The 22,329-nt window shown below is 43.5% G+C and overlaps 1 protein-coding gene and 2 long non-coding RNA genes across 6 annotated transcripts in view; 2 read left to right on the plus strand and 1 right to left on the minus strand.

Moving 5' to 3' along the window:
• LOC107052699 overlaps positions 1–22,329 on the plus strand; it is a 61,571-nt gene that overhangs the window by 32,433 nt on the left and 6,809 nt on the right. For 2 of the 3 annotated variants that reach the window (XR_005857343.2, XR_001465354.4), the window contains 2 exons: positions 909–1,045; positions 2,431–5,227. The exons of the other annotated variant lie outside the window; for it this stretch is intronic. This is a non-coding gene — a long non-coding RNA (uncharacterized LOC107052699). Of the gene's footprint in view, positions 1–908; positions 1,046–2,430; positions 5,228–22,329 lie in introns of those variants that run through there. 3 annotated transcript variants of the gene reach the window in all.
• MYL12B (myosin light chain 12B) lies at positions 7,433–13,110 on the minus strand. 2 transcript variants are annotated; one of them, XM_001233328.7, is made up of 5 exons: positions 13,076–13,110; positions 12,659–12,741; positions 12,232–12,430; positions 11,893–12,054; positions 7,433–8,366 (listed from the first exon to the last, which is right to left on the minus strand). In XM_001233328.7, the coding sequence occupies exons 3-5, from the start codon at positions 12,413–12,415 to the stop codon at positions 8,194–8,196; spliced, it is 519 nt and encodes a 172-aa protein (XP_001233329.2). In that variant the 5' UTR covers positions 12,416–12,430; positions 12,659–12,741; positions 13,076–13,110; the 3' UTR covers positions 7,433–8,193. The 2 variants fall into 2 exon arrangements, with proteins under 2 accessions (XP_001233329.2, XP_040551452.1); XM_040695518.2 differs by having other exon boundaries at positions 12,963–13,110.
• LOC121110052 lies at positions 13,373–18,269 on the plus strand. Its single transcript, XR_005857345.2, has 2 exons — positions 13,373–13,715; positions 14,232–18,269. It is a non-coding gene; the product is annotated as an uncharacterized LOC121110052 (long non-coding RNA).

Consider the following 22,329-nt stretch of genomic DNA (forward strand, 5'->3'; position numbering starts at 1 on the left):
CAATTGTCTCCTTTTGTCGTTAGGCTGTGAGATAAGAAAGTCTTGGAACATATTGGTTGCTACTTGTTATCTAGAATACTGCTAACAGAAAGCTGTTAAATCAGCCCGTGCAGAGACAGAGGTGGAAATGATGTTTGGATGAATTGGAGGCGGAAGCTTTTCAAACATAGCATTTATCACCTCTGCTGAGAAAGTATTTATTACTTTGATTATGGAAATGCCGTTTGACGTTGTTTTCAACCCCCACCCCTATTTAAGTAGACACTGTACAAACACGGAAGAGGACCGAGTCACCTCGCTGAGGAGCTCACAGTCTGGAGCTCTAAGAGCATTGGCTTTTTTTTTTCAGCGCAGTAAGGGGAACTATCAGCCCAACAGCAAAATATCCCCTGAAGTCACTTCAGCAGCCTGCATTTCTTTCCCAATAAGGATGTAGGAGTCCAAACTACTCTTAAGTATGGGATGCAGAACGTACTCGCTTTCCCCAAAGTTTCTTTCTGAATTCTGTTCTTATTTATTACTTGGCTGCAGTAATAGCGTATTGTATAAAATTATATAAAACAAGATTGTACTGTTCAAAGGGCCCCACTGTATTTAATAAACATGTCTCATGGTGTCTGGATTGTTACATACAAAATGCCAGGGGCCAAAAAAAAAAAAAAAGGGGGCAATAAAAGCAACAAGACACTGTAAGTATTGTTCAGATAGCTGTGTAACAATTTTAAGCAATTTAATTTTCTGTGTTGAAAGTTAATTACCTACTTTTGAGTAAGACCAATCTAATGTCTTTAGTCAACTAAGTGGCTAAGATTCATTAAAAGAACCCATGTTAGAAATACCTTCGTGCCACACTGCTTTAACTTACAGGGATAAAACTTCTCACCCCGACCAACTTCTGTTCTAAATAGATTTTATAGAGTCCTGTTCTCCGTAGCTTCTGGGGACAAAAGGTTGAAACAAACCTTTGTGGATTGTGTAAGAACGTGTCTGGATATGCATCTGATGTCAGCCACATACAGCAGATAAATCCAAGGAGGTTCACCAGGTAAAAATTTCAACTGCCACAGAAATAACATGGAGGAAATTGTATAGAAAAGTCAATAATTTGCTATTGATTGGAGGCTGAAATTGAAGCCAACTGTACCTTTTTGAAAAACAAATACTAAAATAACAAAACAAAACAAAACAAAAAAACCCAACAACCTGAGAACGGCGAAGTCAGGAAGTGAGTCAGAATTACGTATCAGTATGTAAACATAAATATTGGGAACTTGCGTGATGTTACTGAAATGACCTCGTTAAGTGATCCTCATTGAATTCAGCACAATTTCTCTGTCAAAAGAAAACCTGTGAAAATGCTTAGGGAAGGCATGGAGGGATCGGAAGGAGAAGAAATAACTCAAGTAAACATACCCTAGCCTGTTCATAATCACAGTATCTCCTAAATGCTTTCCTTGCTTTTATAAGTCTCTTTTAAAACCACCGATAACAAAAACATTCCTGCAAAGGGTGTGTGCAAGCACTAAATCTATCGCAGGTAAGAATAATCCAGAATCAGCCACATAGGTGTAAATTATCCTTCTGTTCTTGAAAGTGGCTGTGAAAATAAGCAGCCAGCACCCCCTTGTCCAATATTTGTTCTTTCTTAGCAATACTCGAGATCAGGGATAGTATAATTACCAGCTCTAAAACTCTAGTATAGGATAAGATCTTCCAGACCTCACTAATAAGAGCATCAGCCAAAGTATTCTCCTAGTTCTGTAGCACACTTACCTACTGCCCCCAAATGACATTTCTGTTGTGTTATCCCATTGCTGGGCATCCACAGATGGCTACAAGAATCTGATTTGATGTTTCAGCCAGGAGCCTTAAATATCTGTGGTACTGACATACCATTTAGAGACTGCCAGCATTTTCAAAGCTGCCACTAGGTAATTTACCACTTAATCCTGGAAGAGCTTGAATTTTTATCCTCCAAAATTTGCAAAGCCTGACAGTTCATTAGCTGCTTTGAATCTTGTCTCAAGGTGTGGCCCAGGCTGTGGTACACAGAGTAGGGAAGGGAATGCCTGTGTTGCTTGAGGGCCTCAGCCCTTAGGCATGTGTAAAACTTGGACCAGTCAGTGCAGGCCACTGACTTAAGGCATTTGTGTGCTTGCAAAATGGTCTGAAATGGGGTTGTAGGAGGGGAATAGAGTTGCTTTGAGTTGCCAAAGGGGCTGCCTATACAGTTTCTGGGGCATTGGTATCCAGCATTTGCAGAAGACTGGCCACTGGGATCATGACTGGGGAGACATCCCTCTGACCAGCTGCACTGGGAAATGTTTCAGTGCCTCAGCCCCTATTTTCTCTGTCTGATATTTTAGTCTTTACTTAGACAGCTACTCTGTCTAAATAAATAATAACTCTGCTCTTCTCTGCCTCACCTAGACAAAAGAGGCCATGAATAGATGGATGTGCTAAAAAGCACCAGTAACAAACAATGGAATCACAGAATGTCCCGCGTTGGAGGGGACCAACATGGATCATCGAGTCCAACCCCTGGCTCTGTACAGGACCACCCAAATTTCAAACCCTACGTTTGAGACCATTGTCCAGATGCTCCTTGCACTCGGGCACTTGTTCCACTGCCTGACCTCCTCTGGTGAAGAAGCTTTTCGTAATCCCAAACCTGACCTCCATGCAACTCCACGCTGTTCCCTCAGATCCTAAACAACAGAAAGATGCGCAGTTGGCATACCTATGTTTGTTACAGCAGAGGAACTAGTTAATGTACTTAAATTATAAGACTGTGTTTAATTAGTTATGAAAAAAAGTCAGAGAAAATCTGAAAGAAATGCTGTCTTTGTCAATTGAAAATAGCAATGCTACCTTTTTAGTTTTCTCGTAAGCAGCAGAGGATAGGGACAGGCGAAGTAGAAGACTTTAGATTCATGGCCAAATTCCCCTTTTTGCCAACAAAATAGCAATAACAGTCAGTCTTACGACTTGTTTTGCACAACACACATCTCAAGTTCTAATAAATATGCAATATCTTAGCCATGAAATCAGTGGAATCAGGCAAGCGCTAACTACAAGTGATTCCATTCCATTTCATTCTCTTCCAAAAACGTATCACAAAGTTCACAAGTTTATCTTGCTAACGTGAAACTTCGCAGCGCCTCTTTTAACTGCCTCCAGCCCTGGAGCTTTGAAGCTTGCTTAGGGCTGTGGGGCATAAAGCTGTGCAGATTTCTCAAGGAAATACCGTGTATGTGGTAGGGGTTTGTGGGTGGGGGAGGGCAACATGCAGTGATTGTGGGCTCATTGTAGCTTCTTGCAACCATTTCAAATGTCACAGTGACCTGCAGTTATTTGAAAAGGAAAACCCCAGCTGCAAGGATCTTTAATTTGCAGCTCTCATCTGCTCACTGAAAGAAGCCTGCTGGGACTGGTATGCATCCCTGGTAAAGTTGCGTGAATGATTTCCCCCCCTTCAAACATATATTTTTAAATACTCACTTCATGTGACCCATCTGATCTCATGGTGACTACAGAGGAATTCCAGTTAGGTTTGCCTTTCCCGGCTAATGAGCACCACTAAAACAGTTTTTGTACTTAAGCCCCGGGATGCGTGGAGTGGAAGTAGCGATGAGTCAGCAGCCAGCTAAGGTTGTTTGAATAGCAATACAAACCGTGCCTGCCGCTAGGAGATAGTCGGCAAAGGTCATACCGAGTGCCTAGTATTTAGACTCAATCACCCCGATGATACGAATTCTCTTCAGACTCTCATGCTTTTTAGACCAGTCATCATTCTAGTTGACATTTGGTTGTTGGCATACTAAATACTTGCCACTTGGTGTCTGGATGACAGGGGAGAATGCTTGGCATCGTTTGTACTATGCCTGTCGCACTGACAGATGCTTCTCTCTGTCTAGGGGAGTTAGGCACTAAAATTAGCAACTATCAAAACAAGCGTCTGCTGCATCTCATCAACAGAAATACTAAAGGGAAAGGAAGGAGTCATGGTTGCTCTTTCCACAGGAGTTAGGGCTGTAATTCACAAGTAGGGACAGCACGGCTCTGGACAGCAAACAAAATCCCTGTTCCCGGTCCGCAGGTAGCTGAGTTGCATGAGGACAATCAGGAGCTGAGCCACAGCAGCATACAGCACACAGCTTTAAAGGGTAAGGCCAGTGGCAACCTGCAAAAGTTATTACCTACATTCATGGGAAGGAGGGGGTGGGAGTTAGGCCAGATACAGGATGTGTGAGACGGTTCCCTGGTGAGGCACTGCTTCTCACAAACGGTCCTGAAAAGGAAACAGTTTATAAGCTAAAACTCATTTAGAGTTCAGCTCCGTTGCCCGTTGCCCGTACAACCACAGGAAACGAGTGTACCAACCCCACTTGTGAATCATAGCTTTTGGGAACTTCACCTTGGAGAGCAGGAAAGAGTCTGTCTTCAGGTACAATTGATCTCTGTAATCCTTTCTGCTGAGATCATTGCCTAAGCTCCTTCACTGCTAGAAAAAAAAAACAAAAACCAGCACAATAAGAAAGGCAGCTTGTGATGGTTCAACCCTCCCTTATTCAATGGTTGGGTGGTTTTATACTCAGTGTGAATGTCGTAGGCCTACTTTTAATTGTTTCTTCTAGCTGGGAGGATGCAAGGCCGCATTGTTCTAGCTCTCCACTAAAGTGACCTAACTAGAAACAACTGAATTTAAAAAAATAAAATAGACAAATGGAGAAAGGCATAAACACCTCTGTGTCCTCTGGTAGCGATACTGGGAGATTACATGGCTCTTACTGAGAATGAGTTTGCCACAATCGAAAACTACAGGTATTCTATAAAACCAGAGTAACTGGTTCCAGCAGACACAGACTTTAAGTCTCCTTCAGCATCAGAGATGAGTGGGGGTTTAGAATTTCTTTGCAAGAGAAATCCCAGGCATCTGAATTACCCACCAAAGTTCATTTTGCCAGGCTCTGGGACTTGTTTGATCAGAGCAGTTAAATGCCATAAAACTTCATAGAATGACCTGGGTTGAAAAGGACCACAATGACCATCGAGTTTCAACCCCCCTGCTATGTGCAGGGTCACCAACCACCAGCCCAGGCTGCCCAGAGCCACATCCAGCCTGGCCTTGAATGCCTCCAGGGATGGGGCATCCACAACCTCCTTGGGCAACCTGTTCCAGTGTGTCACCACCCTCTGTGTGAAAAACTTTCTCCTAATATCTAACCTAAACCTCCCCTGTCTCAGTTTAAAACCATTCCCCCTTGTCCTATCACTATCTACCCTCGTAAACAGCCGTTCCCCCTCCTGTTTATACGCTCCCTTGAAAGCCTGAAAAGAAAGACTCTTGTAAAGGCGTGGCTAAAAACAATAGCGTTGGTGAATTGCAGTTCATCGTCACAGGACCAAGTGGAATATAGGACCCCAGCAGCGTTAGCCCTTGTGCTAGGAGCAGAGCTGCTGCGGGAACTAACCGTGTTTTCTTCTGTATGCTGCGTCAACGGAGCTCTTTAGGACTGAAAACCAAACAAACGAAACCCAAACCAATTAAAAGAAATTGTCCCGCGGGCTGCTCGCCCTTCAGCTGAGGCAGTGCTAGGAGCTGCAATGCCACCTACTGATGGATTTGGATATTGGCCACAGGTTCCCGGCCCGCTTCCTACTGAGGAGCGCAGGGGATGGAGCCGCTCCCAGCCGGAGGGCAGCTGACCGCCCAGCACGTTGGTTGCGCTCATCATTCACAAAAGTTCTTTTTCTAGTTTGCTGACTCCGCCCATTCCAAATGAAAACATTTTCGGTAGAAAGGCAGCAAGCCTGTGTTGTCCAGATAGTTCCCATTATTTGTAAAGTTGGGACAGAGGTCAAAGGAGCACTGAAGCATCTTCTCAAAGAGGTCGCAAGGCCCATTAAAAGATGTGGCAAAAGGAGCACGCCTTTCTGATACCTGCACAGGATGATGAATCCCGGGTTTCTTATCTCCATGCAAATCAATACATATCCAAAGAACAGTTCCTTCTAGACAGAACCGAGTCAGGGTATCTCCTAACGCTGAACACATTGTTCGTAGTTCATAGATTAAAAGAAGATACTGGTATGATAATGAATGATGTTTCAGATCAGAATAAGCCCATCCATTTACAAGGTTACGAAGTCTCTTTCCAAAAAACCCCACGAAGCTCTCTATCATAGTATTTTACATGCCCTTTTACACCAAGAGCAGTGCCAAGCACACAGTAATTCCACCAGTGCACTTTTTAACATCCAAGTGGCGGTTTCTACGTCTCCTTGTGCTATGGATCTACATGTACCACCATTTTAAATGATCGAGAGCACCAGTAAAGAAAGAGCTCTCATTTTAATAACCACTCAAAGGCTACTAATCTAATCCCACTTAAAAGTGATCAAGCGAACATGAAAGCACTGCAAGAGGCAGCGTGCATTCGTTGTAACATCACCGACAGAAGTCCTGGAGCTACACGCCTTTCCAGTGCTCTTGGGGAAAATAGGTGGGAAAACTACTAAGTCTGGACTCAAGGCACCTCATGCCATGAGGGCAGCACACGTCTTTGGACAAACCCTATATCGCAGCCGCATTCCTACTAGTTGGAAAGTTTTGACTAGTTCAAGATGTATTTATTCCAATAAAATTACATGTATAAGCACCCACATTTTCACATGGCTTTATAACACCGACAGACTTTTCCTTAACTGTGCACTTAGCTGTGCTGGAATTGTATGAGGAACAGGACTAGTAAATATCTTTAATAAGCCATAATGAATCAAACACGCTATGGGAACATCATTTCCATCCTGTCTTTTACATTCATAATTTCAGCAGGATAAGCTGAAAGGTGAAGATGGTTCTGGCAGGTTATTTGTGGAAGTACAGCGTATTTCTAACCCACTCATTGCCTTCTCATGAAATTCAGTTTACAACAGCAGCCTACGAAGGAACAGCAAAACACTCCCAGCCAAGTGATACTTCTTGATTTTGTAACCTAAATTCAAAAGGGATAACAACCAAATTCCTATAAGTAACAGCACTGTCATGTGATCACTTTGGGCACGATTTCTCTCAAGACTAAAAGAATCCAGAACCACAATTCTTAGATTATGGCAAAGCTGCTTCAGAGTGTTGTGCTAAGTCTGCTATGAACTATAGGATATGAGAAGTGGAACAGAAAATAACGCCTTTTCTTCACACACTTAAAGCACTATAGTCAGAAGAAGCCATAAAAATATGTATTGTTTCATTTGGAATGTGAGAATAATGTATAAAAAGCACAGAAGCAGCACGTGTTTCTTCTTCCTCCACCCCTACTTGAGAAAAGATAGAGGGAAGAAAGAAACAAAAATGGCTGCAACGAAATATAATGGATTCTATACTGTTGGCGCTGTGGGTGTGGTAAGAGGCATCACTCAAACACTCTGCTCATACACAGACTTTTTTATTTTACAGAAAGCACAGGATTTACCACGTGAGTTTAAAAAAGCAGTATTAATGCTGTACTCACTGTCCAGAAATGAAGCAGTTAAGATAAACAGTGAAATACCACCTCCATTACACCCATAGGATTTTAAAATCTTAACGTGCAAGTCTAGGACAAAACTCATTAATTTACAGTGTAGTAACACGTGAGGGGTGTGAATTGCTTCATTTTGTATGCTCACAGTAGGAAATGAAGTACTCGGTCACTGGGAAGAGTTCAGTCACTGGCGTACAAATTCAGTATGTGTAAGTGACTTATGCTTCATTAAGGCAAAAGTAGATCATGCCAAGACTGTATACAGCTGCAGGAATATTTACAGAAATGATTAGATAAACAGCCCACCTCTAGCATGAAACTGCTTAACGATGTATTTAATAAAGCGGTGTTTTATTCAAAAGTTACCATAAGTTGCAAGAATCTAGCTAGAAGGAGTAACACCAACATCTGTAAGTGCCTCCCCACCCCAAATCTTTGTTCCTAAACCTCTATAACTCTAAGCCATCCTCTCTCCCTGCACATTTCCAGTCTTAATGCAAAACTGCAGGTGTGCCTGAGCAGCCCCAGAGTCTACAGAGGCAAAAGCTGAAGTGCCAGAAATGTATGCAAAGGGTCTCAATGAGAGAAAAGAAAAAAACAGGTCCTGAGGGGGAAAAAAAAAAAAAAAAAAAAAGCAAAAAGAAAATCTGCAGGTCCAGGGATTTGCTCAGTCATCCTTGTCTTTTGCTCCATGTTTAAGGATGCGCGTGAATTCAATGTAGTTGAAATTGCCCTTTTTGTCGATTGGTGCCTCTCTGTAGAGCTCATCTACCTCTTCATCTGTGAACCTGTCTCCCATCGTGGTCAGCAGCTCCCGCAGGTAGTCTTCTTGAATAAACCCTAGAATGTGACGTAAGGGGAAACACAAAATGGAAGTTGTTTCCTAGCGGGTCTTCAAAAGCAGTACGGTGAATGTTAAGGCAGCCCCACAGACAGACACGCAATTATCTCACACAGCACATAAAATGAGCAGTTCTTTAAATACAAAGGAGGGGGAGGGGGGAGAATTTTGAAGCATTTTGTAAGCTGTTTTTTTGTTTTGTTTTTTAAAGACAGCCTGATATTCTATGGTCTATTGCCATTTATTGATCTTGAATGACTTCAAGATGCGCCAGGGAAGGTTCAGGCTGGGTGTTAGGAAATACTACTTCTCTGAAAGGGTGGTCAGGCACTGGAATGGGCTGCCCAGAGAGGTGGTGGAGTCACCAACCCTGGAGGTGTTCAAGGAATGTTTGGATGTTGTGTTGAGGGACGTGGTTTAGTGAGAACTATTGGTGATGGGTGGGTGGTTGGGCTGGGTGATCCTGAGGGTCTTTTCCAACCTTGGTGATTCTATGATCTTAAGCAGCTCAAAGTGGTCTGGCTAGACTTTGGTGACACCTCCAAGTGGGAAGAACCATCACCACCACCACTGTCCAGTTGTCCTTGTGGAAAGACAAGATCCTGAAGTAGGAATGCTGTCATCGCTACCCTCCATTATACAAGCTCTTCTTTTAATTGAATTATATTTTTTCTTGATGGACTTAGATAGATTTGTGCATCCTGTATTAACTGATTTCCTGTGGGGACCAAATAACCACTGGTTGGCTCCTCAGTGCCGCACGATCATTACGGTCCTTTTCAACCCAGGCCATTCTACGATTCTATGACACTGTCACTGGAAGTGACTTGTGTGGATACAGCGAGCTGCAGGTAAAGGTCCAGGGAAGGAGTTTATAACAGAACAGACTTAAGGCAGGACTGAATAAATTAACCTAGGAAGGAGGAATAATGCGTACCATGGGGAGGTAGGAGCAGAAATGAGACCTCCCATGCCTTGTCAAATCAGTAAAAGAACAGAGGTAGAAGAATATTCCAAGAAAAAGTAAACTAGGCAGAACTGCTGGAAATCATTAGTAGACACCAACAAGGACTTATGTAGAATCAGTTAGGATGTGATAAAAATAAGTTCTGCTTTGGAAACAGAGTTGTGTAACTTAAGCAAACAAAGTTCATTAGAGAGCAAACCAAATAGGGAGTCAGGGAATCAAAAGGCAGTCAGTGAGCATGATGAATTGCCATGAGGTTGGTCCGTGCTGTGGGGAAGCAACAGAGGAAAAAAACAACACAGACGCGTGTTACAACCTATGTTAAATATGTTAAAACAGCACCATATCCTAGCATAGGTAGACCAGCCCTTGATTTATGACTCCAAATGAAGAAGGCTAACAACAGTGTTCTCCTTTAAAACCGGGAGGAGAACGTTCAATTAGTGGGTCAGATTTTGCAGTTGTCTCTTTGCAGGTGTGAGTAAAGAAGGGGGAAAAAAACCAACAACAAAAAGCTAGAGGCATTAGTCTTTTTACTTCAGCAGTGTGACAGAGACCAAACAGTGATGAGAAATGACATAAGGATTAGTATACAAAGAATGTAAGGCCTTTGGTGCCTCAAGTTTAGCCTCAAGGACTTAATTGCTTTTGTCTGAGTAGGTTAGGTGTTAAAACACCACACTGGGTTGCCAGAGGAGGCATACAGTAAAAGTTTTAGCAGAACAGAATCATAAAGTAAACAGTTTTCCCACTCCCCCTAAAATAAGCTCTCTCACAGTTTCAATATAGACAGGGAGTAATCAATTAGTGAAGCAAAATGTAAGAGTTAGCCTTTGGCAGACAGCACAAAACAGATGACAAGGTGGGATCAAAGAGCAGAAAAAAGCTATACTAAACGTACACTAAACGAAGACAGATATAAGCCTTTGTGCTAATTTCATGGTACTACTGTTTTATGGGACAGTAATGCTGAAGCAGTATCAACAACAACATTGACAATATAGGAAAAGTAAGTAAAACCAAGTCCAGCTCCTTCATCCTCACCAAGAGGGTCTGATTTGTATTATTGTGCCTCAGAAGAACAGTACTGATGTAGAATAGGAAATCAGGAGCTTAACACAGACACATGGAGATGATTAAAATTGAAAGAAGGAAAAATAACAAGAAAATAAAAGCACAAGGGTTCAACATAGCTGGAAGAGCTCAGTCTGAGGATAAAATGAATAAGGGGCAAAAATAAAATGTAATGTAGAACACCTGTTATTTTGAAGACTGCATCTTGATTACTGTTAATCAAAATCAACAGAACAGCATAAATATTTAACTTCTTTCCTGGTGAAAATTTGAAGTTGACATAAGGCAGAAAAAATACTGTGGAATCATTATCTCCAAATTATTCTAGGACTAGACTAAGAGGTTCGGCATTGAGTTTAAAGATGATAAAAATCAATCTTATCAGCACACAGAGGTCTGACCTAGTAACGTACTGTCTATGTAGACATAGAAGGTGACTGTTCAAAAGAACTGCCAGCACTGTCATTTTCTTTATATCCTAATTCACAGGCTCGTGTTCTGGTGCACACAAAAAAGCCTTGTAGCACAGTGAGTCAGACTACCTGTGGAGAGAAAATAACCGACTAACAAAACTTCCTTCTCCAGGAGATGGTAAAGAGATTTCCCTTGAGAGGGAGGAAGTCAATTAACATTTGAAAAGGCCTTACCAACAGAAAGCCTGTTTACCTACATCCCAACAGGAAGGGAAAGCACTTTGAAAAGGCAAAAGGTGCTAAAAATACACAGACAGAAAATAGCTGCTCGAAATGGACTATCGTCCTTTGAAAGGTTCAGAGCGCGCATCCACAAATTAGATGGCGGCACTGTGGTAGACCGCTGTGAGAAACGTTACAGGTGCAGTGATATCTACAGTGCAGAGGCTACATGATTTCTGTGTGCACTGGTACAGCAGCTTCACAACATGTCAAAGCCCTGATATTGTGTTTCCACAGAATAACCTTAGGATTAATCTCTGGTTGCTACACAGTTCTCCAGAATCTTTTCCCGTCTTAGTAAATAAATAAAAGCACAAACTCTAACTTCATAATTACAGACACAACCTTGAAAGCTTCATACAGTAAGAGTGAACTCTGCATTTCATTCTTCCCCCTCCCTTGCTACGCCAGTCTATTCAATGACATTTCTGTCTCCTAGACCCCACCCTGATTGTATCTATAAATCACTAAGGCTACATTCCTTCCTGCTACCTTAAAACAACTGAGCTGGGCGTGAGGGCATGACACAGGCTATTTGTCATCACAGCCCAAGAAACACTAGGCAAGATGAAGGGTCGGAAGAGTCGGAAGAAAAGGTTTGCATATCATGGATCACCTATCTTCAAATATTAAATACATCAAATATTCATATATATCTCAAACCTACCACAGAGGAAGGACGAACTCAGTGGCATTATAGGTTTCACATCTACTACCTTTTAAATACCACAGAAAAGTCACATACGACCAATACAAATACCCCAAAGCAGCTGAGTTTCACCCACATACCTGTTGCTTCTTCATCAAAGCAAGCAAAAGCATTCCTGATGACATCTTCAGGATCAGTGCCATTGAGCTTCTCACCAAACATTGTGAGGAACATTGTGAAGTTGATGGGCCCTGGAGCCTCGTTCATCATGGCATCCAGGTATTCATCCGTTGGGTTCTTCCCTACAAATAAAAGGATTCCTGCTTTAGCTTTCAAACTGAAAAAAATAAATACAAATCACCTGAGTAGCGTAATACAAACTGGAACCCCTCTCATAAGCTATCCCAAACTCAGCGTTTTAATTACAATAGCACAAATATGTTTGGCAGCAAATATGTTAAGCAGAAGAGGGACATTACCGAGGGAGGCAAGCATGTCGTGCAAGTCCTCCTTGTCAATGAAGCCATCCCTGTTCTGATCAATCATGTTGAAGGCCTCCTTGAATTCCTGGATCTGGGACTGATCAAACATGGCAAATACGTTGGACGTGGCGCGCTGAGGGCGCTTCTTGGTGGTCTTCGTCTTTGCTTTTTTGCTAGACATGTTGATTTTTGGATACTAAGAGAAAAGTAAATACAATAAGGTCAGAGTTAGGACTTGAGAAGAACGTATTAAGTTTTAAACTTTAACGTTAATATTCAGAGAAAGCACCTCTAACACCCTTCCGCTTCCTCTCATCAGAACGTATTTCCTTAACAAAAAAGGGCAAAAGGGAAGCAGGAAATAGGACAGGACAGACCAAAACAAAGAAAAAAAAAAGTGATTAAGAGATGAAGTTGCACATACCTTTCACTCTGAGAAGGAGCAGCTTTTGTCTGGGTTCCCTTCTTAATAGATCTGTCTACAAGAATGGAACTCCGGTCTCAAGCCTAAACGAGAAAAGTGAGATTTTGAAAGCTGGTGCTGAGCTCATGAAATAACTCTATGGCTATGTGCAATATTTGAGAGCGGGGGAAAGAGAACTCGAGCTCGGTTCACCCGAGCAAAGTCTGAAGTGCCAACGCGTGGCACCTGACAGCAGTAAGCAGTTACTGTTTTGTATAACAGCGGGTCTTCGCCTTGCCTTCTGTCACTAAACAAAAACAACAACCTGTGACGTTAGGAAAATAGTGCAGGCTGCTCCGCAGACAGCAGTAGCTGCGACGCCCACCGCCGCCTCACACCACAGCTGCCCCAGCGGCCGCCCCCCATCCCCAGCCTCACCCCCAGCGGCTGCGGCGGCGCCTCGGTGTGACGGCGAGCGAAGGAAGAGGCAGCAGCCCCAGCGCTTCCTGGAGAAACCATCGCCCTCCCGGCGGTGGGTGGAGGCGGGCGGCGGGCCGGGGCCCGGGCGACCAGGGGAGGGGCTGTGGGGCCTCCAGGGGAGAGCGCGGAGCAGCAGGGTTGCCAGAGCGATCGCAAGCACCGGGCCGGCCGCCTCGGAGCGGCCCCACAGCCTCCCGTTCCCCCCCCGGGAGCGACGCGGTGGTGCAGCCGGGGCGGGGCGCCGCGTTCTGGGTCGGGGGCGGCCGGGGCGGGAGGTGGCCGCGAGGGTCTGTTGTGTCTGCGTGCTGATGTGGCACTCACCCTGAAGGCGGCTTCAGACGTTCACCTCTAGCCCCGGAGTCAGGCACTTCTCTGGTTCAGGCGCTTCTCTGGTTTTAAAATCTTCCTAAGTACAGTGCTTATGCACATTCTGCGGGTTTGAGGTCCATGCAGTCGCTCGGGGTCGATAACATCGTTGTTTTAAGACATAAAAGATTGTGAAATATAGTCAGTTTGGAGAGCTGTGCTGTCAGCTTGCTGCTCCTTTATCCCTACAGTTGTCAGCTTCACCAGTGTACAGTCAGTGTCTGAGTAAATGGTAAGTAATAAGGAAAAGGGGGGAAAAAGGATGAACAGGTTTCTCTGGAGTTTCCAGTTGCACTTAATGTCGATGGGTTAAGTTTGGGTGCTGTACATATTGAAGTTAATACCTAAACAGGGCTATGAGAAAGAAAGGGACACACTCTTTACCAGGGTCTGTTGTGGGAGGACAGGGGAAATGGTTTCCAACTGAAAGGGGAGATTTAGGTTGGATATAAGGAACAAGTTTTTAACAGAAAGGGTGGCGAGGCACTGGAACAGGTTGCCCAGAGAGGTGGTGGATGCCCCATCCCTTCAAGCACTGAAGGTCAGGCTGAACGGGGCTCTGAGCAGCCTGATCTAACTGTAGGTGTCCCTGTTCACTGCAGGGCAGTTGGACTAGATGGCCTTTAAGGGTCCCTTCCAACTCAAGCAATTCTGTAATTCTACAATACATCCTCTGGAAGCTATGGTTCCAGATTCGGAGGGAGAGACATTAATTGCTGGAAGGCCCAAATTTTTTCCTCCTTCACAGAAGAGCTACGTCATGAGGTCTGAGAAGTTACCTAATTAATTACTGAGACGACTTCCCTGACAAATTCTAACATCACTTTTCCAAAGCGAGCTTGAAGATGCAGCGGTACTCAACTTTGTTGAATCAAGAGCATGCTTGTGGAAAAAAGTGCCCTCTGCTCACCAGGTATGGCTCATAGTTTCATGGTAATTATATGCAAAGTCTAAGTGGGCAGAAAAGAGGTAGAGACACCAAGACAATACCGGGGTTATTAAAGTAATCCGTGGTAATCCTGAACAACTCAACTGTGTGTCGAAATTTAATTATGAAAATAGTTATTTCATATCCTAATCTAAAACCCCGCCACCAGTTATGTTAATTTGAACCAGTGTTGCGGACGCACTGCTCTGTATTGGATTTTTTGTTCTATTTAAAAGGCGATATGTGAAACCTGTCAACCTGTACGTTGTTCCCAGTGTTTAACTTTCAAAGATGTGAGAACAGATGAGATAAGATTACTCACTCAGTGTGAGATCAGCGTAGTGATTAAACTGCTTGCCTCTCACTCTCCCAAAGCTTTTGTTCTCCAGTTTACGGTATCCTAATGAAACAAGGATCACTGTATGCTGTGACTGCATGTGCCGGGCTGTTGCTGGAGCGGCACATCAGAGTGGCTGTGATGTCCCCAGCTGCTGCCTTACAGGCTGTTTTTGGAGTGCACGGCGCAGCCAGGGGCATTTTTCTGACTATGAATCATCAGAATCACAGAATATCCCAGATAGGAAGGGGACTGCAAGGACCATAGAGTGGTCCACCCAGGACCATCCAAAATTCAAACCCTATGTCTGAGAGTGGTGTTCAAACGCTCCTTGAAGTCCAGCACTCAAGGCCCTGGGCAGCCCGTTCCATGCCCACCGCCCTCTGGTGCAGCACCTGTCCCTAACCCCCAGCTGCCCCTCCCCTGACACAGCTCCATGCCGTTCCCTCAGGCCCTGTCGCTGTCACACAGAGCAGAGCTCAGCGCTGCCCCTCCGCTCCCTGTGAGGAGCTGCAGCCGCCATCAGGCCTCCCCTCAGGTTTGAGGTAGCAGGGCTGGTGGTGGGAGGATGGCGGTGTAGCCGAGCGCGGCCCCGAGAAGCAGCGCCACCTAGCGACGAGCTTTGCTTCCACACAGCGCGCGTCTGCGGGCTGCAGAGTAAGTGCTTACCCCGCCTCCTCCAAAAACGTATGCCTGCAGCTTGTTTAGTTCTCAGTGCCGCATAATTTCCCGGAGAACACTGTAGAAGAAGAATTAATTAACCCTTTCTTAAAACTTCATTTCTTTTTTTTTAAAGCTCCTTCAACTTTCTTCTCTTTTGCTTAATGAAGGAGAATCAGTCAGGATTATTTGGTACTCCTTCTTAAATCTACTGAATGTTACAGGAAGAGCTGTGCTGGCTCACTGTAGAAGCTCCATTTTTTCCCTAGAACCATAAAATCGTAGAATCATTAAGGTTGGAAAAGACCTCTAAGATCACCCAGTCCGGCCATCAGCCCATCCCCTCCATGCCCACTGACCACCTCCCTCAGTGCACTAAGTGTAAAGAGCTGCAGGGTCTGGCTGTGGATAGCAGGGAGTAAAGTTCTGGACATCCTTTAGTGAGCTCCCATTCTCACAGGCTGTGTGTGCTCTACCTGCTCCATGGAGGCAGTTGCACTGAGTTAGCAGGAGCCAGGGAACCTGTCTGCTTGTTTACAGTAATGGTGAAAAAGTTGCCTGCTGCAAGGACAGAAGGAATACTGGGACACGCAGTTGGCCATACATAACAGCAGAGCAAGTTTGTTAGGATTGCTCAGGCTGGAGTTTTGTTTGACATTCAGGCTTTGCTGCCTCCTAAGAGGGTGACAACCATGAAGCTGAAGTTAAACGAGATCGTCTATCATAGAATCATAGAACAGCCTGGGTTGAAAAGGACCTCAATGATCATCAAGTTTCAACCCCCCTGCTATGTGCAGGGTCGCCAACCACCAGACCAGGCTGCCCAGAGCCACATCCAGCCTGGATGTCTAAGTCTCAACCTGATTTTTTTGGCAAGTCAAAATCGTCCCTCAAAGAGGGGAGGGGAAAGCCCTGCAGCTCTGTGCTCTTCTGCTTCTTCCTATATCGAAGTGGAGCACCACTGGGATGTATTTACTATTTCCTTGAATGCCTTCAATAAACCACAGACATTACGAGGTCTCCCCATTAGGTCTCTGGACAGACCCTTTTGTCTTTTTATTATTGTTATTGTTGTTGTTTCTTTTGTTTTCTGTTCTAACCATCACCCCGTGCCTCTTTTTTATTCCCCGTCTGAAAATTGGATTTATCAGTTCATTTGTTCATTTTGGTTTTGTTTCTAAAATTCCTTTCTCTATACTCTTTGGAGGGGAGAGAGCGGGGGGTGTTTTATAGCCTGTGTTCAGGGGGGAGCCAGAAGCAATGCTCATATGTGGATATTTAGCAAAGAACTGAGGAAGTATATGATATCCTCCCTGAACCCTTTCCCAATCTCTGCTATTTTTGGCTCATGGAAAGGTAAGACACCCTGAGCCAGATGTGCTCTTTAGTAACCCTTGATGATCTATGTAATGAGCCTGCCTAGTATGTAATCCTTTAATTGATATAAATTTAGCATCTGCAATATCCTCTGTGAGTGTTTTGGGATTCTGTTGCAAAGTTACGCCTTTTTATGTGAAATGAAAAGAATAAACACAAATTTTGTTCTAAGGCACTTTTAGGTCAAAACAGTCATTTAACAAACGCATTTTGACTAGGTTCCTTCCCCTGGTATTTTGGCTCGTCCCTCTCCCTTTCTGTCCTTTGCCTGATTCCAGCTGGTATCGTGTCTATGTCTGTCCTAAGCTGTCCTAAGTGCAGTGCTGTATTGGTCAGAGGGATGGTAATTCTTCTCGTGGCAGTCAGAGTGTGCCAGAATTGTTCTGAAATTTCTCCAAAAATAGATCCTGTGCTGTGATCCAAAGGGAAAACATTTGAGACATTTTAAATGAAGGAAGGGAATCTGAATGCATAACTTTCCTTGGATCTCTCAGGGAGCTTCACAGCAAGGCTTCTAGCCAATTTCTAGATATTTATTCCTTGTTTTCAGAGACCTCATGAATAAAAATGGTGCGTGACTGCTTTCCCAGGTGTTCCATGCATCACTGCAGATTCTGGTGCAGGAAAAATAAAGGCTTTCAGAGAATGTGCTATAGCCTGTAGGAAAATAATAACAATTATGTTTTTATATTATATATATATATAATAACAATTATATAATGTATTATTTCTTCATAATGTAAATGAGAAATAGCTCTGTTGTGATTTTCTGGTAACTTCCAGTGAACCCAACTTAAGAGAAGGTGAGAATGGAAACTCTGAAGAGCATCATATTGACAGTGTTATACCAAGGCGAAGGACAAAGCAGAGAAATGCAATGGGACATATATAAAATGCAGTCAATCTTTGTTAAGAGTTGTAAAACAGGGGAAAAAAAAGGTTAAGAATGCAGTTTGATCACTGTATGAGTGAGGACTGAAGTGTAGCTGATGGAATGTGGAGGGACTGAACTCAGCAGAACTGAAAGCATTGCCAGTTTTACATTCACAAGTCCAAAGTCCTTTATATATAAGCAATAGGAAAAAAAAAAAAGTTGAAAATACAGCTTGGGCTGTGATGCCTGCTAGATGGTTGTCCCTTCTTACCTGTTCTCTATGATAAAGAATTCTCTGTATTGCTTTTTCTTCCGTACGTCCCTTGTTTTTTTTATCCCAGCTGGCAACATGCAATAATTTAGCCACATACTTTTGCTCCCCCTACACCTTTTTGCACTTGTTTTCACTAGAAGTATTGCCAGACAGCACGATTCCACAATGTTTGTACATGAAATGCAAAAAGAAACAAGTGTTGTTAAGGTATTAGTGGGAAGAGATTGACACCTCCAGTCCTTCAGACACGTGTAATGGCTTTTGCTAAACCAAAGCACATGCCTGTGTGGCTTCTCATGTTAAATCAGCGCGTGTCTATTTGATGAACTGCATGTACAAATAAGGAAGAAAATGAAATTTGTTCAATGCTTGGCCAGAGGCCTAGAATGGTGTTTTAAAACACCCAGAAAACAAGAAGGAGCACGTTTAGTCGGCTGTTTGCCATAAAAAGTAAATTGTTATCAGTTTTCTTATTAGCTGATGCTTACAAAGCTTTGTTGGCTGGTGTTCCAATTTCAAAGTCAATGTGCTTCTTGTGATAATGTGTTGACAGTGTAAGACCTGTTGCTTTAGAGATGATTAGCTCACATCTAAGAAAAAGGAATTTCACAGAGGGAAAAAAACCATCATATATACCTGTTAAGATACAATGCAAAGTCAAGGCTCAAGTTACTCTTCTCTGATGCCAGCTTTATTTTAGTAAATACTAAGACCAGGCTTGCCGTCCTCATTTTATACCCACTCATTTGCCAGCGTTAGACAAAGGCTGTAACTGACTGTACCTCCCAAAGAGAGAAATCTGCAACTTTCACAAGCCAAAAAACCACCAGAAAAACAACAACAACAACAACAAAAGAAGTAGTTCAACATTTAGTGAGGTTGCGCACAGTGATACCTTAAAATAGTCAAAACAAGGAACTTACAAATTAAAGTTTTGCAGAAGTAAGTGGAGAAGCTGACAAGAATGCTAAAAGGAATGCTGCAGCCACATACTGTCTGCTTCCTGAGGCGTCCATATTCAAGTTAGACTTCACCTGCTTCATCCTGTAGTATTTGTAACTGCCCTTCAGAATCGATCAAAGGACAGCACTGATTTACAAAGGAAATGAATCACCGCTATATGGTAAAGAGACCATGTAGCCAGCTGTTGGGATTTTCCAGGAGGCATTTTGATTTCCTATCCTGCTGTGAATCACGTGCTTCCAAGGACCATGCAAACATCTTCTGCTAGAGCTACTAGGATAAACGAGTATCCCGAGTTGGAAGGGACCCACACAGACCGTGGAGTCTTAACTTCTGGTTCACAAAGGAGTGGTCACAATTCAAACCGTATGTCTGAGAGTATTCTCCACACGTGCCTTGAACTCGGGTAGCTAGAGGCTGTGACCACAGCCCTGGGCAGCCACCGCCCTCTGGTGCAGCACCTGTCCCTAACCCCCAGCTGCCCGTCCCGACACAGCTCCATGCCGTTCCCTTGGGCCCTGTCGCTGTCGCACAGAGCAGAGCTCAGCGCTGCCCCTCCGCTCCCTGTGAGGAGCTGCAGCCGCCATCAGGCCTCCCCTCAGCTCCCCTGCTCCCCGCTGAGTACACTCAGGGGCCGCGGCTGCTCCACTTGAACGTTTCCCTTCTAGACCCTTTTCGTAGGCCTCCTTTGGACACTTCCTAACAGTTTTATGTCCTTCTCAGATTGTGGCACCCAAAACTACACACATGCTCGGGGTGAGGCCGCACAGCACAGAGCACAACAGAACAATCCCTTCCCTCTCCCAGCTGGCAGTGCTGGGTCTGATGCACCCCTTTCAGCCCTTTTGGTTTCTGGGGCACACTGCTGACTCTTGTTCAACTTCTTATCAGCCAGAATCCCCCAGATCCCTTTCTGCAAGGCTGTTCTCTAGTCTCTCATCCCCCAGTCTGTATATATATCCAGATATATCTGCTACTTCTAGTCTTCACAACAAGAAGTTTTGTAATCCAATCTAATATCAAAACTCAGGAAAACAATGATTTCTATTTGAGTCAATAAATGAGCCATGTTGATTTTTTTTTCTTCCCAGTATTCCTTTTATCCTTTGTCATAACTTCTTTTTAAGCTGCATTTGAGAGACATTTACTGGTTTCTCTTTGCCTCTTCACTGGCAATCGTGTTCCTAAGTTCATGCCGTTTGCTACCATCATGCTGAATCATTTCTCTCAAGTAGGAGGATATCCAAAAATGACAGCAGTTTGAAAAATTAAGTGAGCACACCAAAATAGGAGCATGCGCACACAAGCCATACCAATGGCAGATTAACTGCCCTATCTAAAATGTCCTTGCCTCTGCTTTCATTGTTACTCACACGTTATTTGGACTTAGACTGTCTTAATGCCTTCGGTGTAGTAAGAGCTATTCATTGCCTTTTGAAACTCCCCAGAAATGTATCAGATAATACATCAGTAACATTAGTGACAAGAAAAGGCCATGGGCATGAGAAACATTTTACAAGATTTCAAGAATTTTCCAGCTTTCAGAACAAACGCAATGGGTAGGATACTAAAGCATAGTGTCACTAAAAGCCTGTTCCAGGACGGGGCCCATTTCATTCCTTAACATACACCAGTGATCCTAGAAACAAGAATGCAATCTAAAGATAGTTCTTAGATCAGTAGCGAAACAGATCCTTACCTCCCTGTGTGAGTACACTACCTCTGTGACATCAGTCTGTTGCTAAGCTAGTCTTTTCAGCTGACTTCGTTTTGTGAATGCTTGTTATGTGATGACTGTGCTAATACATGTCTTACTTGCTTAGAAGCATAATAAAAGAACAGAAACAAGCATATCCTGAGCAGTCAAAACGCTGCATACTGCAGGTATCTGAGCAACAGAGAGGAGGAAAAGCAAGCACAGGCAGCACTTCACGCAGAGTCCTTTTTGGCTTTTCCTCATGCAGCTATCACTCTTAACTTCCATTTGACCCTTGTGGATATAGCCTTAAAGCAGTGTCAACAGACCACGTAAGAAATCACTGCTTTTCAGTAGTGCTTCACATGGTACCATATATTAGATTTGAGACTACTAATTCTGTGCATCAGCCTAAGAAAATAATCTTGCATCATAAACTTAGTCTGGCATAGAGGTTGGAAGCCCATTATATATGATCCACAATGGAGAAATGGTTAGATTCCAAGATTTTGACTGCAAAATGTTAAGTTTAAGTCATCAGAATCTTAAGCTGCTTCAACGACCAAAGTTATTTTTATTTTTGGAAGCGGATTATTGATGACACATCCCTCCAGCCCTAGGCATGCAACCTCAGCTGTCTCGACATTCCTTGCTGCCTAGCTACAAAATTCATCTGATGCTCTTATATAGTCTCTTGGCTGGATTTGTTCATGGCCTTCCAGTGGTTAAGAATTTTGCACCCAGTTGCAAGTTGACCGGTCTCCTAAAATACAACAAGGTTGGTGGGGAAATGTGGCTGTGGATGGTGAGCAGTAGTTGTGCTTGAAAATGCTTGGAAATTCTACCTCAATAACACGTCTTCCTGAGCAAGTATCCTCACAATACATTTTCCTGTGGCCACCTCAAACAGAGAAACCGGCCAACAGCACAACACCCACGCAGTGCAACAAGGAACAAAGCAGCTACACTCTCCTGCTTGCCTGGCTCTTGAGAAATTAACAGCAGCAGACTTTAGGTTAACAACTTCCTCTCAAGGAGAATATGAGGTTCCCTTTTACATAGGTCTTATTTAGAATTTTAAAATCGCTATTTCAAAACTTATTTCCAGCAAGAATAATCCAGGTGGTTTGTTTGCTGATTACTGAGCCCAGCATACCAAAACCTAAAATTTACCAAGATGATGAGATCAGGAAAATAATGGCTCAGAGACTCACTGTTTCTAACAGAGGAAGAGAAAACAGATCTTCCAAATCTTAAACCGTTTGGCCAGAGGAAAAAAAATACACCAACAAAATGAAGGTCTATCCTTAATGCAGGCTGCTCATACGTACATACAATATTGAGTGACAAAATTGGTCTAAAGCGACAGCCTGGCTGCTCCTCAGTTTAATATTACATCATAACATTTCAACAACACAATGTTTCCTTCATCTCAACACTTCCTCTGTGACAAGAGCATCGTAGGTGAACATTTTGACACAAAACTGCCTACTGAAAAAAACCTGAAAATAAACCAGCTGTTGGTAAACTCCTTCAGGCATTCCATGGAGAAACACCATAGAGGTTTCTCCATGAAGAGGAGGGAGGGAGATAGTTTAAAGGAGGGAGATAGTTTAAAGACAATATTTTGAGGAAAAGAGCAGCTGTGGCAGTCTAAGGTAGTATAGTGAAGCACATGGTCTGGGTAGGAGGAAGAAACAAACTGAGGCAAAGTGATAGGTAGCAGATAAAACAGAA

This window comes from Gallus gallus, chromosome 2, assembly GCF_016699485.2.
Source record: "Gallus gallus isolate bGalGal1 chromosome 2, bGalGal1.mat.broiler.GRCg7b, whole genome shotgun sequence".
In the NCBI taxonomy this organism is placed as follows: Eukaryota; Metazoa; Chordata; class Aves; order Galliformes; family Phasianidae; genus Gallus; species Gallus gallus.

Excerpts from the sequence above, each read along its gene's own strand:
- MYL12B (XM_001233328.7), bottom strand. The coding sequence starts at position 12,415 with ATGTCTAGCAAAAAAGCAAAGACGAAGACCACCAAGAAGCGCCCTCAG. Across the intron at positions 12,055-12,231 it reads CGACATGCTTGCCTCCCTCG|GGAAGAACCCAACGGATGAA; the intron begins GTAATGTCCCTC and ends TTTTATTTGTAG. Across the intron at positions 8,367-11,892 it reads CTTTGATGAAGAAGCAACAG|GGTTTATTCAAGAAGACTAC; the intron begins GTATGTGGGTGA and ends GTCACATTCTAG.